At 48.3% G+C, this 18,204-nt stretch overlaps 1 protein-coding gene across 5 annotated transcripts in view; it reads right to left on the reverse strand.

The window, feature by feature from the left end:
- Window positions 1-11,247: 11,247 nt before the first annotated feature.
- The window catches only part of Phka2 (phosphorylase kinase regulatory subunit alpha 2), a 65,906-nt gene continuing 58,949 nt past the window's right edge, over window positions 11,248-18,204 (reverse strand). For 3 of the 5 annotated variants that reach the window (XM_013148913.3, XM_003466416.5, XM_063242961.1), the window contains exons 30-34: window positions 17,568-17,621; window positions 15,741-15,911; window positions 13,590-13,643; window positions 12,599-12,799; window positions 11,248-12,054 (exon numbers count right to left, since the gene is read on the reverse strand). In XM_013148913.3, the coding sequence (XP_013004367.1) occupies window positions 11,884-12,054; window positions 12,599-12,799; window positions 13,590-13,643; window positions 15,741-15,911; window positions 17,568-17,621 (651 nt within the window). In that variant the 3' untranslated portion in view covers window positions 11,248-11,883. The remainder of the gene's footprint in view (window positions 12,055-12,598; window positions 12,800-13,589; window positions 13,644-15,740; window positions 15,912-17,567; window positions 17,622-18,204) is intronic. The other 2 variants (XM_005002186.3, XM_005002185.3) reach the window with 1 other exon arrangement.

Genomic DNA, 18,204 nt, shown 5'->3' on the forward strand with positions numbered 1-18,204 from the left:
ATATGGCCAGAAAACGTGCCACTTCCCACCTGTGTTACAGTTGCAGCAGCATGCCCTGGGTCACTGCACTGGAGGTGGGGCGATCATTATACAAATGTGGAGATGTGACCACAATTACAGCCTTGTGACAGGGCAGAAGCAATAGCTCCCCTCCCTCTGCAAAGCATGAAAGCACCAGTGTGTATTTCAGTTAAAAAAAAAAAAAAAGCCGAAATCTTTCCCTCCCAGAATCAGCATTATGTGTGATTCCCACCACCAGCGGTCTGTGCTTGAGTAACAGAGTGGTGGGAGCCAGCAGCCTGACACCTTGGGTGCAAAACAAAAATTGATTGCCAGATAAAAATCCAGGATTCCCAATTAAATTTACATTGCTCACAAATGATGCATAAGGTTTTGGTCCCAAAATATTGTGCGGGACATGGTTGTACTAAAAATTGCATTTGTTGTCTCCCTGAAATATCCAATTTGAATTGGTCATCATGTAATTTTGTATAACTTTGGCAACCTATCTGGACTTCAAAGTCACACAACCTGCCCCCCCATTAAGATGACATTTGTTTATTTGTTTGTCTTCAGATGTTACCTCTGCACGACGGGGCTTTGAAACTCTGTATAATGACTTGAGCATCTGAAGCTTCCATTTTGCATCCTGCACAATGAGTGAAACTTTATGTCCCAGGCCCATGGCAAAGGTTAAAAAAAAAGATGTGGACCCTGTTGAAGGCCTGATGCATCCCATCCCTTGGCTTTTGGGGACATTTAATGCCTATGCATAGGGTCAACATTTTCTGTTCTTATTATGAAATGCTTGAAGGTAGGTACTTCTAAGGACAAGGGTTGTTTGTTTGTTTTGTGGTGCTGGGGATAGAACTCAGGCCCTCACGCGTGCTAGGCAAGCACTGTATCACTCAGCTACATCCCCAGCCTACAATCATGCCTTTTAAGGACGTGATGCTTCAGGCTTTGACAGCCATTTAGCAACCATGAAAGGATAAAAGATCATGCTCTGAAAATGACTGAGAAGAAAAATGGGAAGGACATAGGTCCTTCATGGCCTTTTTGAGCCCCTAAGAAACCTTGCAACTTTCTAGCTCTAGACTTCTTGCAGGAGGTGATGTCTTTTTTGCTTGAATGATAGCTGGGTAGTTTTAAAAGACCAGCTGAAGATATCCCGGGAGATTACTGATTAATTTGTTTCCTTGTACGATCCTGCCTTCTAGAATTCTGTGCGAGGCAGGTCTTCAAAATGTACCCCTCAGGCAGGGCAGCCTGTTCTTAGAGAAGACAAAGATGGAGCCACCCTGCCTCCTCTTGCCTGTTGTCACCCCAACTTGCTGTCTCACTCAGAGGCAGCGAATTTTACAAGTTCAAGCTTTCATCAGGGCTGACACATGTCTTATGAAGTGCAAATGCTCTCAGGAGAGTTCAAAGTGCCAGGTGGCCCATTGCCGCCTTCACATTCCAGGAACATGAGTGTCGCAGAGGCAGCAGGAGTCTGGCTCACCTGAGAATGGGAGGAGAAGGCATTCAGGGACTATTTCTAAGAAGCATACATTGAACGTTTGCTAGGTTCTGGGAGCTTCACTCATACTATTTTTAATTAAACATTTATTTAGTCCTATATGCCAAGTGGTATCCAAGAGCTATAGAAGTAGTAATATACCAGCTCCTTGTAAAAGCGATACAAGGCCCTGACATTATTACTAGGCCCTTTCATACCGGAAGTGGAGGTGGCAGCCCTGGGGATTTGGTCTGGAGCTGGTGCTGTGAACCATGATGGTGCAGGTAGTTCCCCGGCCTCAGGCCAGGGTGCAGGAGGAAGGTTCAGGCAAAGCGCCACCTGACCACGTGCCCTCCAGGGCTACCCACCCTGGTGATGGGGCCAGGGCACCTACGTGCTCTGAGGGTGCCTGATGGCCCAGACAGAAGCTAAAGTCTGCTTCTTTAGAAGCATTCTCCCTTCTAAGGGCAACCATACTTCTCCCCAGGGCCTGCAACCCAGATCCGTGGGTGACAAGTACCTAGCGCAGTGGTGACAAGCCTATAATGCATTCTGTGGTGGCAGGTTGTTATCACTGCAAGCTCTAAAGGCTCTGCATCACTACCCTAGAAGAACAAGGAATGCAGCAGTTAAACATGAAGACCGAACTTATAAGCTCTTTGATTTTCTTCCTCAAAGTGCTAATTTGCTCCTCTGTGTACCAGAGAGGCCTGCCTGGGGTGGAGCAGATAGGGACCCTGAGCTTTCCGAGTGTTACCAACACGCTGGCCTCACCCAGGTGGAGCAGTTTGGGGTCCTCAGAGGCTGACTCCTCCCGCCTTTCCCTTTTTGTTTATTCCCACTAGCTAATATGTAATGGGCCTCCAAAACCTTCTGTGATGAGTACTGATACCCTATCGGGATAATGAAAAAATAGGATTTAGAAAGTGAGTTGCCATCCCTGGCCACACAGCTCAAGTCACCCACCTGAATTGAAATCTCACGTTCAAAAGTACCACAGGCTGCCTCTCATGAGTGTGTAGGTGCCTGCAGATCCAGATAGGTGTCCCCATGGGGCGGGGAGTGAGTGACAGAAGCCTCTGAGTGCTGAGCCTCTGGCATGAGCCAGTAGTTTCTATACATTATTGTAGCACCATAATATACTTACACATCATTGTAATTATATGCATAATAAGCCAGTTTGTATAATCCTCATCCCATTTCACAGAGGAGAAAACTGAGGGACCAAGAAACTGTCTAATCAGAGAGTGCCCAGCTCTAAGCAGCAATGCAGGGACCAGAATTCAGGCCTATCTGACCCCAGAGTACCTAGTGCTGACAGGGCCAGAGGACTGAGAAGGTGGTTGTTGCCAGGGACCAGGCCTTAAGCTAAATGCTGGGCTGGGGATGTAGTTCTGCAGTACAGCGCCTCCCTGGCAAGCTCGAGACCCTGAGTTCAATTCCTGACACCAAAAAGGAAAAAACAAATAAGCTAAAGGCTATGTTAGTTATAATTATACTGAAGCTCACTGAGCATCTCTGGTTAAAGTTTCTAGGACATCATGTCCACAATCAGCGACCCTAGTTAAGGTCTTTGCAGTCAGACAAGGTGTGATACATCTGTAATCCTAACTCCTCAGAAGATTGAGACAGGAAAGTCCCAAATTCGAGGTCACCCTGGACAATTTAGTAAGAACTTGTCTCAAAGGGCTGGTCATAGAGCTTAGTAGTAGGGAACTAACCTTGCATGCATGAGCATCGGGTTCAATCCCTCTGCACTGGAGGAGAAAAAACTGCAGTTTCTATTTCCATTTTTTTTTTGTACCAGGGATTGAACTCACAACCTTGTGCTTGCCAGGCAGGCGCTTACACAGCCGTGGAGCTAAATCCTCAGCCCAAACTGCAGTTTCTAAAGCACTAACCCACATTTCTTCTAACTTTGAAGTAGACCCTTTGAGAAAGGTTGGTGGGCACTGATCCTTTACCACTCAACAGCTAAAGAAATGGATTCAAAGGAGCAGGAGCATCTTAGGAATGAAGTTAGATCTCAGCCTCGTGCCCTCTGGGTTTTGGAGCCTGGGAGATGCCTCCTTGCTCGACAACGTGAGTCTTGAGGCACAGCTCGAGATGGCCTATTTACAAACATTATTTGCATCATCCTAGAATGAATTTAGCTTTTTGATACTGTGTAATAAACTGAGAGTCCCTTACCTTTGCTGTTTCCCTCCATATCAAATCCAATCCTTGTGTAAACCAAGCAAACTAGTTTCTCTCCTGAGATGACTTTGTAAGGGAGATGCCATGTTCTTTGCTCACATCAGTAAACGTGGAGTTGGGAAGCAGACTTTTGGACTTTAGTCCTGATCTGCCACTAACAAATACTAGTCTGTGACACTGACAAGCCCTCTAGGGCCTTGGTTGTAGCCTACTAGTGAAGCAGATGGATGACGATGATAGCATGCCCCTCCCAGCACCTGCGCCAGGTGTGCTACCGGCCAGAAGTGCGGTTCCTTCTGCCTTCCTCTCTAACACACCAAGTGTCGCCCAATGATGACCTCATGGGGCTGCATCACTTATTCCAGGCCCTCCTAACCACCGTCTTCTTTGTTCTCACTCTCTACCGCTGGCAGTGCACACCCTGGCCAGCCTCCTGGAATGTTCCCACATGACCCCATCCTGTGGATGACTCACTGCATTTCTTCTCCTTTTTTTAATCATGTTTTTTTTTTCAGCTGAAAGAAATGTATCAATTTTAAAACTCAGCCCAGCATATCTATTTAAAGTGTACAGGAAGCAGCCTTTGAGCAACTTATGTGAAGAATGTGAAGCCTTTAGAACCTCTGAAGGACTCACTGCAGAGCTTGTGACTCGTGCTTTGTAAGACCCCATCATGAAGGACAGGCGCACACTTGGGAATGTCACAGAGGAGGTCTGATGTGCATCGGGTTAGAGATGGGACGACATCTGAAAGGATAGGTAGGTAAGGGCAGAAACAGCAAAGCGGTTTCTCCTTTGGACAAATTCCCTACCACTGATGGCTACACCATAGCTTTAACCGCCTCCACTGAGGGACATGTTGTGGGCAGATGTAGGGATGTGGCTGTGAATCTGCACATGCGTGTAAGTGTGCATGTGTGTGCACATATGGGTACGTTTGTTTGAAACATTTCTAAGGAGCCCACGGGTTTTTAGGCTTGAGATAGGGAGGAGGTCGAAGAAGGGAATGGGAATCGCTCCTCTCCTATTCTCCTGTTATTCTGCCACTGGCATTTTTTAGCTACCAGATTCTTCCCCTGCATAGCAAAGCATGGGCTGCTCCAGGAGGGCGCATGGGCTTCTCAGATGGGGTGGAAGTGAAATCACATGAGCACCTGTCTCCTTCCTCACCCATCCTCTCACAGACAGCCCCTGTGCCCTTTAGAGAGGTCAGCATGGGGCCATAATTCATACGTTGTGCTGCTGGGTGACTTGAACCACCAGTGGTACATGCATGACTGTCTGAGAAAACTGGGTTCTTCTGTGGCTGCAAAAACAAAAGCCAAACATTTTACGGCATTTTGCACACTCTACAAATGAGCTGCATTTACATATAAAATGTTTTAAAGAAATTCAAATATAAATTTTTGATTCAGTAAAATAAATTTGATTATTCTAATAACTCTTTACATTGCTATGAGCAGTACTAATATTTGGATAGTAATTATTCAGATTCAAGCAACTAACTATGTTCAGTGCATTTATGGATTTTCCATTAATTTTATTAGTTAAAAAAACTGATAAAAGTGATCTGTTTGTACCGCAAGTGATATAGGCTGCTGGGGCAGTCCTGCATGTACTACCAGTGTTTAAAGTCAGCAGAAGCATATTAAAGAAAATTTCTCTGGCAATAATCATGCCATTCATCTGCTCAAAATCTCCCAGTGATGTGGGACAAAAGCCAAAGTCCTTCTCTTGATGTCTTCCAGTTTTACCCAGGCCTAGCACAAACATGTTAGGTGCACTCCTGCCTTAGGCCCTTTGCACGAACTGTTCCTTCCGCCGAGCTGGTCTTCTCCAAGGTGTTGCATGGTCAGCCTTCACTTCCTTCAGGTCTTTGACCAAATCCTGCCTCAAGAGATTCTTTCCAGTCCTCTTAAGCACTAGGTGCTGCCCCTGATTCCAGGCATCTTTGCCTTTTACTGGGTCTTATTATCCACTGCTCTTGTCATTCTCTGACATGTTCCTTCCTTGTCTGCACTGGGGAAGCATAGGCAGAATCTGGTGGTTTTCTCAGTTCCTTTGACTGACCTATAGGGGGAGACTGAGATGGCCTTTGCTCCTTGGCCCAGCACAGGCTTTGATGGGCTTTGACAGTCAGATTATATTCTTGAGAAGCTCCTGCCTGGTGGCCCCAAAATTCTGCATGTGAGGTTGTACTAAACTTTGATGTGCAAGGGAGCGGTCTTTCACATGGTAAAGGCTTAATGGAGTCACCATGTTCCCTTGCACATGGACGTGCCAGATGGTCCCTCTTTCCCCAGCATCCCTGAGCAAACAGAGCCACTCCTGGTGGGGGACGGCGAGTGGCAGAGGACACTTGCTCTACTTCAGCCTCTTCACGCCAAACCTGACCCCAGGAACCTTGGCATCTTCTAGGCCAAGAGCTGGTGGTTCCCGGGCTGACTTGCAGCCTCCATTCTTGCTCTTGTAGAGCCCTGCCCCACCTACCCCCCCCTTGCTCATCCAGGGCCTGAGTGAACTCTTTCTCTTTGGGCTGGAATTTGACCCCTCACAATGGTGACTGACTTATTTACATCCCTTTCTCCTACTAGGCATGGAAATTCAGTATCCCAGCCACTTTAGCCCTGTGCCAGCCACACACAAATACCAGGCTGATAGTACCAAGCCAGCAGTGGTAGGAACAAAGCACATATCCTGCAGGGCTGAGCCCTGTTTTAAAGGATACAAAGCTGGGGCTTTGCAGGGGGAGATTCAGGCCACAAGGCAGCTAAACCCAATCCTGCTGTGTCACAATGGTCCACATAGCATGGCCAGTTCATCTCCTTGTACCAAGGATTGCCTTACCCTGCGTGGGTGCAGCGCCCTCTCCAGGCCACCTCAGCTGGGTGCTGGCCCTAGCTCCTAAGCTCCTGTGGTTAATGAGGGAAAAAGAAGTGTGTGGGATTGCTGGTTTGCTCTCCAGAACGAAGGGAGAGCCTGGCAACAGACAGCAGAGAGAGCACCTTGGCCTAGAGGGTTGTGCTTCTCCAGAGCTGAGGCAAGTGATTTGATGCTTGTGAGAATGCAGGGAACGAGCCCTGGTGACAGCTGGGGAAAGTTATTCTCACTGTCAGGAGAGAGGCTTTAAACCATGAATCGGTTCCAGTTCTTTATTTTTAAATCCCCCAGCTGGCTAAAGACTTAGAAGGAAAGACATGACAATCATTTACAATGTGCCCCAGATGAGCTGTCACTCAGGGTTCAGGGCAGTTTAATGGGGCTGGGCTGGTGGTCACAAAAGATGTGAGGCCATTTGGCAATTCCCCTGGGCTTTGCTGGGCTGCCTTTTCACAGTTCTTCTGGAGCCTAGGGCTGGCAGATGGTGGGCTGTCCCCGCACAGCAATATGTTCCAGCCACCATGGCTCAGTGGTCGTGCTTCTACTCAAAGAGAGAACATATAATTGCCTTGCCTTGAGCTGGGTGGTACCCAGACACTTCTTTGTGCATGGGAGAGATTGCTTTATGTCTGTTTTCACTCCTGATGCAGAGGCTCCCCCTACCCTTGTGTACTCCAGGGCACACACTTGGAACCAGTAGGTGCATTTTGCTGTACAAAGGAATAAAAACTGGACACTTGGGTTTGGATGCTCAGTCTCTGAGACCTCTTCTGTCTCAGAGATCTCCATGTTGTAAAACTGACCACTCTTTTTTCTAATCAATACTGCTAAAAGCTTCCCTTCAGCTGATGCAGCATACCTTCCTGAGACCTGACATTGGCAGTTAGTAGCTGTCTGCAATCCGTTCTAATGACAGCTGGCAGCTGCTATCTCTGGTTTCTAGAAAAGCAGAGGTGATGGCCCTGGTGGTAGCATCCAGCACTGGAGATATCTTTGGTACATGCCCCAGCATGTGAGCCTGGCATGGGCTCCCTGGGAAGTGACTGTCTGGGGGGAGGGAGTGGTCAGGATCATGGCTCTGGAGCTCTAAACCTGGTAGCATGTGATTTACCCAACCTTCTTGTAAGAAATGTGTTCCTACCTAACCCAGCCAGAGTTGGTTTCTGTTATTTGCAAATAAACTTCAAAACAATTCAAAGGGTGACACTAAGATCATCAAAGTAGAGCCAGTTACTGGGATTTCTCCTTGGCAAGTCCATGCTAGGTTTAAATATGGAAAGGGCTTTCAAAAACGATGTGGATACTTTGTGCCCGGTACAGCTATAGCTTGCCCTGTGGAGACAACCCAAAGCCATAGCCTCTGCAAAGCGTGACACCTCAGCTGCAGCTCTGACAGCCACCTGCTGAGAAGCCAAAGCTGCACAGGGTTTATAGGCTTGTGATATGGATGTCTTGTAAGCCATTGTGAGGGATGCTTACTTCAGCAGTGTGGTGAATGTCTTTCCTCAGAGGTCTTTGTAAATAAGCAGTGTTGCTTTCATCTGCCAGCATGCCAGTCCACATTTTCTGTGTGCCTAGCAATGCCTTAGGCACCCAATAATGCTTTCAGATGCATTCTGTTTTTTTTTTCCAGAATAGTTTACATATTGCAGTAAGGGAAGGGTACAAATCACATGACTTCAGAGTTCACTGGCTCCAATTATTCTGGTCCTTAGAAGGCATTTTTTTTGCCAAAATTGCACATATGTTCTTTAAAAAACACTTGGTAGTTTTCTGACAGAAAATTTCCATCTCCCAAACCATCAAACATATATTACAGTTCATTCCTTATAGTTTCTGGTCTTATTCCTCAGAGGGCTCTATAAGGAACTCTAGGCCATGGATTTTCCTCAGTGGCTTTCTGAGGAGACAAGGGCACTGGGCTCTAAGCGATAACAGGGCTGTTGCCTCTTCCTTTCACAGAAAGAACTCAGAGGCTACGTCTGGGAGAACAGAAGGCATTCTGGGAACATGATGCTCTCCCATCCTACAAAGTGCAAAGCTGCACAGAGCAGATGGCAGGGACTTCAAAAGTGTAAGAGTTACCTTGAAAGATAATAGTGCAAAGGGAGGGATGGGAGGCTTTTGTACTGTTTGACAACAAGGAAACAGAAAAGACAAAAGCTATTTGCCAGACTCTTGTGCAAGTCAATAGGACTAAGAGATGATTCTGCTGTAATTTACATCAAGGGAGGCCAAGCCTCCTGTCATCTTGTCCACAAGTAAATGGCATCAATCAGTTGACAAGCTGTTTCTCTTGCTTCCTGATCTTCTGGCATATTCTCTTTTTTAATGCAGGGGGCATTTGCCTCCACCTTCCTTCCTGTCACTGTGCCCCAGAAGAGTGGCAGACCCTGTGACGGGTCTCCTGGAAGATTTCCATCCTGTAAGACATTGCCTTCAACAGAGCAAGCCTCCATCCCTACTTGGCCAGCCCGGGGTTGCCAGAGGCAAATCTGGCCACCCCAAGTGGCAGAGGCAAGTGAGTCTGTGCCTATTTAGTCCTATGCCAGTGTGTAGGCCACTTTTTTGCAGATGGCCAAATGAGGCACACAGAGATTGAGGCACTTGCTTTAGATCGTGGAGGTTGACAGTGCCAGTGGTGGGAAGATGAACTCATCTTGGGTGGCAGCCGGGGTTGGGGGTTGCCTTTCAACTGAAGATGTTGAGAGGCACGCTGGTTCTGGGCTACCTAGATAGGTCCTTTGAAACAAAACATTCTGAAACCCAGCCCAAGCAAAGGTCAGGCTGGCTCTTGGGTCTGTGGAGGAGATAGGAAAAAGGCACCCTCCTGAGGCCTCTATGGTTGTGAAGGAGGCTGCCCAGACCAAAGGGTTCATTGGCATCCGTTGTGGAAACCAAGTCCTCTAGGCAAGGCTGATGTCAGACCAGATCTCCCCACCCCCATCTTCCTCCAACATCTGCTCCTCTCTTTGGCATGGCCTTGCCTGCTTGCTGAAGGGATCCAGCCTCAGAAGCTCATTATCCTTTGAAGCTGACAGTTTGATGCCTGTGGAAATGCAGTCCTATTTCAGGACATTTTAAAATGGTTTCAAAGAGTGACTCGGAGGCTTGTTGAACTACTTCTTATTATGGCTCCTTTCCCACCTGCATCTCATTGGGTGAGCCCAAACCCAGCAGCCGTGCTGGTCACCATCACCATCACCAGCAGGCAGGTGACTGTTCTGAATTAGCACCTGGCTCAGTTCAGAGGGCTCCAAATCTTCTGGAGCCCAACAGGAATAGGCACCTTCATACCCTGTACCTTTTCTACATTATCTGTCTTTAAAATGCTCCACCGAGGAGTATGTTGGGTGAATTACATGACTCTTATTGATGCAAGGCATGTCTTAAAGACACCAACAAAATGAAACAAACCAAATTTATGAAAAACATAAGAAACCTGGAAGACTGTGACCCTTGGAGCCTCAGGCAAATGGCAGCACACAGCTTTTCAGAAGCGGTTGCCGTGTGCCCCCTCCACCAGTACCCCTGCCATCATGGCTGCAAGTGGCAACCTTGTCCTTTTCAGGGCAGGGAGTGAAGGGGAAGGTGAGGGGCACTGCAGGAGCCCAGGGGAGGGGTGCTGCAGGAGGCAGGCTGACTGTCCACCTGGCCTCTGGGGTCTACTCTGTCCCCAGGGAGGGGAAAGAATGCATAAGTCCATTATGGCAAGGAGAGTCGAGGTTTGCTTTGTGTGACTGCTGTGTGCCTCAGCAAGGAGAGTAGTGTGGTTTGGAAGAAATGGAAACTAAACTGTTAAGGCCCACAGGAGCGGTGCCCACACACCAGACTGCTGTTGTCTCCATGGCCTCTCCCAGGAACAAGCATCAACAACCGTCTGGCTTGACATGGAGAGAGACTCTGGACCACGAGGCAGTCGGGAGCACAAGGCCGCCCTCTTTCCTGTTTTGAGAATGACTGCCAGTACTGAAGGGATGCTGCACTCTTCTGTGTCCTCTCCAAAGCAGCTACAGCCTTGTCCTCTCTTCTCCTCTTTCATAAAAATGTCAAGAAATGGATTGATAGGCTTGTTCCCATGTCAGAGGCAGAATCACTGTGAATCTAACCCATCATTTTTAACCAGGGGATGCACCCCTCGGCCACCAGGTGACTCTGGCAAGGTTTGTTATTTACAGAAACTGTTCTATCTGTTGTTTATCCACCTCGCAGCTTCCCTATAGGAAGACACTGCCTGGAGAGAACCCTCTCACCAGGACACTGGCTAAAGATCGGCCAGACCCTGTCACACCTCATCTTCTCTGTAGTCAGTGCCTGAAACCACACTGACCCAAGAGCATGAGTATGCAGTATTTCTGTGAAAAGGTTTGGGTTCCCAGCTGGCTCCTTGTTAAAGGAGGAGGCATTGTTTCTGCGGGAACACATCACTCATTTCCATGGCATCTACTGACTCACACTGATCATGTGACAGTTCCACCAGAGCCAGGGAGGAGGAACCCAGGCCTTTCCAGGGGACTCCTTAGTTGTTCCAGCTCCAAAATGAGTTTGCTTAGCTATCAGAAAAGTCACCCTTTTTTTTCTTACATTCTGGAAGATGTGAGATTTTCTGTAAGACAGGACAAGCCCCTAATTCATGGACAGCCAGGATACAATCCTTGAAGACCATGAGCCAACATTAAATAGTCTTGTATATCTTGGCAGCAGAAAATTATGTTACACATAAGCAGCCAGGCCAATAGAAGAGGCTAATAAAACAGCAAGCAAGGCACAAGATAATCAGAATTCCACAGAAAGCTAGGATTGTTCTATTTGGTAAGCAGTATGGTTCCCATACAGGCAGCATCCTGTTAAGATGTTCCCTTGTCAAGGTTTGCTTGTCTAGTTATTGCTACTGGAAGGATCTTTCCATCTTTAAAATGTGTCACTAGCTCATGGAACCTATTTCTGTAACTCTGTGAGAGCCAATTTAAGCTGGAATCTCAGTTCACTCTGCACTAAAAAGAAATCAGTTTCTAATCCTTTGCAGAGTCTATGAGACCACACTGTGATGACACGGTCCAGTGAAATGAACCTAGGAAGTGATCCCAGGGCCTTCCTGGGGTGGGACATGAGTCATCAGCTCTATTGGTGGTTTAAACATACATTGGTTGCAGGTCAAGTGCTGCTATGGTCCCTGTGAATGTTTCTGAAGGGATATGATTTTATGACAGCACTGGAGATCTTGGAAGATGGAAGAAAGTTCCCAGTGAAGCTGGGCGCACGTAACCGATTTAGGGTTGGTCATGGTCATGGTTACTGGTGAAGTCCTACTGGGTCTGGCAGCCTGAACTAGGTAGCAATTCTTGCAAATGAGAAGCCACTGCTTTTGTTAGATAGGTCATTGTCCCATAAGCCCCACTTGGAGCACTGTCGTAAAATAAGTGGCAAATTCCTGTGGCTTGATCATGCTCCAGGATTTCTGTGGCTTCAGTTGATACCTGTGGCAAGAAAAGGCAGAGAGAAAGAATGAGCAGAGTCCATCCCCTTCCCTGCCCCCTGAGATTCTGCATGTTGGAGGCGGTCAGTGTGAGGGAGGAGTGAGGGCCAGAGGCCTGAGACTAGGTCCCACAATGGGAACCCAATGCTACTTAGGCGAACATTCTGCCCCTGCTCTGGGCGCTGTACTATGTTCTCATGAACTCTAGTTTGCAGCTATACAGGACAGCTTCTTTGCCTGACTTGATTTTGTGTATAAGGTACATGGCTTACCAGAGCCATGTATGTAGCTAGGGCTGGTATGTGGAGTAAAGGTTCCACTGACCCACACCTGTCCATACTCAAAGGTCTCTAGATTTCTCAAGTGGCCACTGTACCATTTCCTAACCAAATGGTTGACATTTTTTCACCATCTGTGATGACATTTTCTTTGAGTATAGTCTTCCTATTGGACACAGAATCTCCAGCCTCAACAGAGATAAATGCCAGCCAAGCCGGCTTCCCTGCTTCAGCTGTGGCAGGAGTAGGCGGCCTGGGCACCCCCACCTGGTCCTGCAGGAACAGCTGATTGGCCATCTGCACAATCTGGTCCACGTGGATGATGCCGCCGATGCTGTCCATCTCTGTATCTGAGAGCAGTGTCAGCACCATGATGGCTTCCACCAGCAGCTGCCGATACTCAGGCTGGGGCACACGGTTCAACACTGACTCCACATGGACAGCAAACTTGATTTCATGTGGGGTCATCTGTCAAAGGGCACAGCAGGCAGCCAGCAGTGAGAGACCAGACACACATAGCCCTGTAGTCAGTGCTTCCCCCAACACCACTGGGCTCAACTTAGATGCTTCCTCCCACCAGGCCATTGGCCTGATTCTGCATGGGAATCCTCTGGAATAGGAAGCCAAGTGCTCTGCCCTAGGAGCCAGACGGCTTTGTCTGGGCCTTCTTTGGGTACACACTGGAATGTAACTTCCAGGAAGGGGGGGGGGGTCATTTATTTCTCTTCTCATTACTCCCAGCAGCATAAAGCATGGTGCCTTCAGCAAACTAAAACAACTACAGGCCACTTTTAAATACGCATAGGCTGGGGCTGGAGATTTAGCTCAGCGGCATAAGGGCCTGCCTTGTAAGCAGGCAGTCGTGAGTTCGATCCCTGGTACCGGTAAAAACGAAAAAGACAAAAAAAAAAAAAATACGCATAGGCTGGGGCTGGGGAGAGATAAGCTAGGGAAGATCACTGCTTGCAGCTGGAGAAGAGAAGCCCAAGGAAGCTGCATGTGGGTCTGACGAGTGTGGGAGAGAGCTTGGCAGGGGTTTTAAGGTCTTGGGCTAATCCAAACAGCTCGCTAGTCCAGAAATGCTGTTTCTGAGGGTAAGGAGAGAGAAAAGGTGACAAACTGCACAATTTGAGGTTGAAGTGGCTGAAACAGAACTACAGCTGGCCTGTGTGTATACAGAATAGGCGTGAGAGGTGCATGAGTGGTCAGGGTCTGTGAGACAAACCCACAGGGGTGGTAGGGGGTTTGCTCATCCTACCTCTCGGGTTGTGGAGGATGGGAGGACGAAACCATCGATAGAAAGGCCGTGGCACTGGAGGAAGAATACAGACATTTCAAATTCTGGAACATGCCAACAAGTGCATGTGTGTTCACACACACCCATGCACACTTGTGCACACACAGTTCTCCCTGCCCTGGAAATCTGCATATGGGCTGGAACACGCCAGACTGTCAGTTATTTTTAGAGCACTGTTCTCACTGCCCACAGGCTGTATTTTTGATGGAACAATTCTAGGGAAACCAGTAGGCATCCTTCAGATCGAGCAGGAACAATGCCCTTGGGAGCTGCTTCATCATCCTCCCTGGAGGCTCCATGTTTCAGTTGGCAACCAGGCCTTGGTGCCTGCCAGGCCCCCTTTGGTGCTATAATGGAGATTTTCATGGCTCCTGCTGGCGAAGTGATGCTTCTGTGCCTTTGCAGGCATCTATTTTCGAGATTTCTATAATAAGCACCAATCACAAAAGATTCAAGCACATGCACAGACACGCACACACATCCCCATGTATATAAATATCAAGCAGGCTCAATACAAAATGCTGCTTTTTCATAATAAAAGTGTCTTGGTATTGTGCCAATGGAAGTCTGGTTGGAAGAGTCTGATGTCCCAGGAAGAACAAGCGATTATCTAGGAACAGTTGGTTCTTGTCTAATTGCCCACCTTCAGATTCCCACTCTGGCCTATTGTAGCTCCCTGCTTTCACCCCAGCTTCAGAGCTTCTGACAAGAGGTGGGGACTGGTGGATCAGGGACTGTTGCAGGATCTGCTCTGAAGGGTACTGGAGTCCGGCTGCAGATGAACGGACTCCACTCTGACCCCCTCCCATCTCGCTCTGCAGCTGACCACAAAGCCCAGAGGCCAAAGCTCCATGACTGGCCAAGGGTACCTGATGCACAAAAAGCAGGCCAAACTGCCTTGCAGAGATGGCTGGGGAGTGTTCTCATTTGGGATTACTGCATTTTTCTCTTCTCGCCTACTGTGATGAGCTAAAAAGAAATGAGCTAAAAAGAAATCATTTGGGAAGAAAAGTCTGTTTTGGTTTGCATAGAAGCATTTTGCTGAGGCATACTGTCCCTCTGTGGGAGAGGCAGGACAAGCTCTGGTGGTACCTAAGAAGCCACACAAATGGCCTGAGTTGATGTGGGAGGTGGTAGATGCTGGGCTGCAGAGAACAAAAGGCCCCCCATCTTCTGTCTTCCCACACTGCCCCTTTTTCCTGGCAGGCTCTCCTGCCCTCAGGTACAGGGTGTGGCTGTTTCCAAAGCCAACCTCTGGTGAGATTCTAGCCCCCAGGCAGATGGGCACAAGCGCACCGGGAAGCTGGCTAAGGGGAGGGGGCTCTAGAGTCCCTGCCTCCTGGCAAGGATGCACCAGCAGCTCAGGAAGGAAGGTTTGGTCCACCTTCAGGGGACATGGGTTCTGGGGCTAAACTGGAAGCTCTCCTTTCTGTGTGCCCTGGGGACCTAAGTCAGTGCTCAGCAGACAGCAGGGGATCTATTCTCTTGTTAACTATGGGGACATCATGTCTGATTCAACATGCAGCAAATTGGATGCTAGTCCCATCCAGACTCCTCCCAAACCATCATTCCAGGCAGAGGCCTGCTAGCGCTGATGCTCTGGGTTGTCTAAGGTAAAGCATTTTCATCCGAAGTCTTTCATGCCTCCTGCAGTTCTTGTCTATCTTCTGACTTCTGTGTGTTTCTAAAATGTCAAAGTTGGTCCCACACAACATGCGCAGCTGATTTGTCTTTCTTGCTGTAGTTCCAGCAAGTGACTCTCAACCAGAGTCTATATGCCTTGCAGGCAACATTTGGCAACATCTGGAGCCACTTTTGGTACTGTGCCTGGGGGAGGAGATGCTACTGGGAACTAGCAGAGGCCGCCAGGAACACTGCTAAACATCCCACAGTACATGGGACATCCACCACAGCACAGAAGGCTTGGCCCAACTGACTGTATAGTGCTGAGGTGGAGAAACCTTGTTCTAGGCTGGGAGCTGCTGAGGGTCGGGGTATGTGTGTGCTTGTTCCCAGGCCATTAGCTACTTGATATCTGGTAGTGCCACTGTACCGCACAAAGACAGTAGTGGCTGGTCATTTCTCTAGGAGTACAGGCCAGTGCTGGCTTACCTTCTGGAGAATCTTCCACACCTTCTCGTAGAAACCCACGGGGACCCGGTTGATGGCTCCGTCCAGCCTTCTCCTGCGCAACCACTGGCCCTGCCGCTCCCCCCAGCTCATGTGGTAGCCTCCTGAGTCTGATGAGGACATGCCTGTGGGTGATGACGGGGTGCTGGACCTCTGTAAGACAGCACATTACCTTCAGCACATGGCCCTCAGAAGGCCTGAGGCACACCAGGCATCTGAGGGGAAGGCTTATGAAGCAGCATGAAGGCCGGCTCAGGGAACTTACTAGTTACCGGATGCCACTCACCTGCAAAGGAACATGGTTCCTTTGTTCTATGTTTTCCACTGCTTAATGATGCTCTCTGCTTTGGTTACTTAGTCCTTCCTGGCCCCCAAGAGGCAGAACAGCACCCAGAGGACCCCCACATTCCTGGGGCAGAGGCCAGCAGGGACAGGTGTGGACTTTGAGCTGCAGCAGCCACCCAGCCAGGGCTGCCCAAGCCCCACACTACCATCAATTGCCACCCCATCCATCACGGCTGCTTAAAGGAGACACAGTGGTCTACACAGTGGTCTCCCTCAGGGCATGCACTGGGCAGGGGCACAGGAGCACCTGAGAGTAAGCCTAGCCTGTGTTGAGTGCTTACAAGGGGCAATTGTCTCTGTGAGGGCTGCTCCCAGAGGACACTGGCCTGGCACATGAAGCCTGTTCACATCGAGAGGCGGGGACTGAGAAGAGCTTTGAGACACTGATCCTTGGAGCAGGTAAGCCTCTCAGGCCCACAAACCAGTGGAGGCGGATGCCAAAGTACCCACCTCTCTAAGGCCATAGAAAGTGATAGGGACCTCCTGAATGCCACATAGAATGCCACACTTAATACAAGAAGGAAGGACCCAAGGCAGAGACAAAAAGTCAAGGCTTGGAATCCTCATTCAGTAGTGGGGACCTTGGGGATTTTAGTATTTCCACCCATGCTTATCAGTCCTACTTTGTGTGTTCCTGCTCTTTGCTGTCTTCCTTGATGGATTCTAGGCCCCTGACTTGCAGTGTGGGACAGGGATAACCTGTGTCCTTACACATGCCTCTGATTCTCAACTATTTGGCACTTTTGTTTCTCAATGCATAACATAAGTTCAAAGAGTAAGTATCCTAGGAGTTCAAGCGGTGAGATTTTTCTCTATGCATTCATTTGGCTTTTAACAGATCTTATTTTTAAAAGGCACTCAGGCTGGGTTATTCTGTTGGGCTCTATACTGCCATTTAAATAAGGCCACAATTAGCTAGTGATAAAAGTAATTACAGTCAGCACTCATCAGTGACTCAGCTGATTTTCTCCCTCTAGCTTTGGAAGACAGAGTCAGACTTGCCTTAGTGATTAGAACACTTCCTAGGCCTTTACTTGAGTTGGGGCCTCACTGAGCTGGTGTGAAGTACTGGTCAAAGTGCCCGGAGGGGTTCAGAAACTCCTGCGAATTGGTGAGGTGAACAATCCTCATCTACCGTACCAAGGAGCATAAGCAGAAATATGAGAGCTCCAGACAGCAAAGAAAGCCTCTGTAGAATCTCCTCAGCATTACAGTTAGAGGAGACTGTCATCAGGTGCAAACCTTAAGCTTCACTCAAATCTTACAAGTCAGAGATGAGGATCAGTGCTGCAGCACTCGCCTAGCATGAGTGAGGCCCTGGGTTCCATCCTCAGCACTATACACACAAACTCTAAACCAGAAGTCAGTGATAAGCTGGGAGGATGAGCCAGGCCACAAGAGGACTGAGACAATAGAGACATGGAAGGGAAGGCAGGGAGTGATGTGATGCCGACGCAGGTTTACCGCAGACTTGGAAGAATGCACACTGCTGGACACAGCCTGGCCCACAGAAAAGAACTACAAAACAAAAAGAATCAACTCAGTCATGTGTAGTGACACCAGTGACATCTCTCCATGCAAGAGATGCCAGCAACAAGCAGGCACAGAGAGCATGACAAATGCCCCAGAAGGAAAGTGTGGAGAGGTGGGCTAGAGTCTCACTCAGCAGTGAGGCTAGGTTGAAGGGGAGCACTACAGCATCTTTTTAAAACAATCAGTGTCACCAGGTTCTCTTTGGAAATGCAGGGTACCTAATCAAGCTAGGACACATTTTCCAAACTTGGCCATGAAACGCTAATATTTTCTGTGAGTTGTGAAGATCTGAGATCAACAAAACACCCATAACCATCACTAACCTCTGGCATATAACAGGCATCCCAGCCCATAGATATTTGTTAAATGCATGTGATTAGGCTGCTGACTTTTGGCCACACAAATATTTCCTTGTCTACAAATCCAGACTGTACCTTTAACTTGCATGAGTATGTATATCTGTATCTGTGGTGTTCTTGCAAAAGTGAGCAAAAATGTAAAATGCCATGGCACCTGTTACATTTTGAACAGAGGATAATATATTTCCACACAGGTGCCCAAATACAAA

Source organism: Cavia porcellus, unplaced genomic scaffold, assembly GCF_034190915.1.
Source record: "Cavia porcellus strain 051 isolate PalLab524CR breed Dunkin Hartley unplaced genomic scaffold, mCavPor4.1 scaffold_33, whole genome shotgun sequence".
Classification (NCBI taxonomy): Eukaryota; Metazoa; Chordata; class Mammalia; order Rodentia; family Caviidae; genus Cavia; species Cavia porcellus.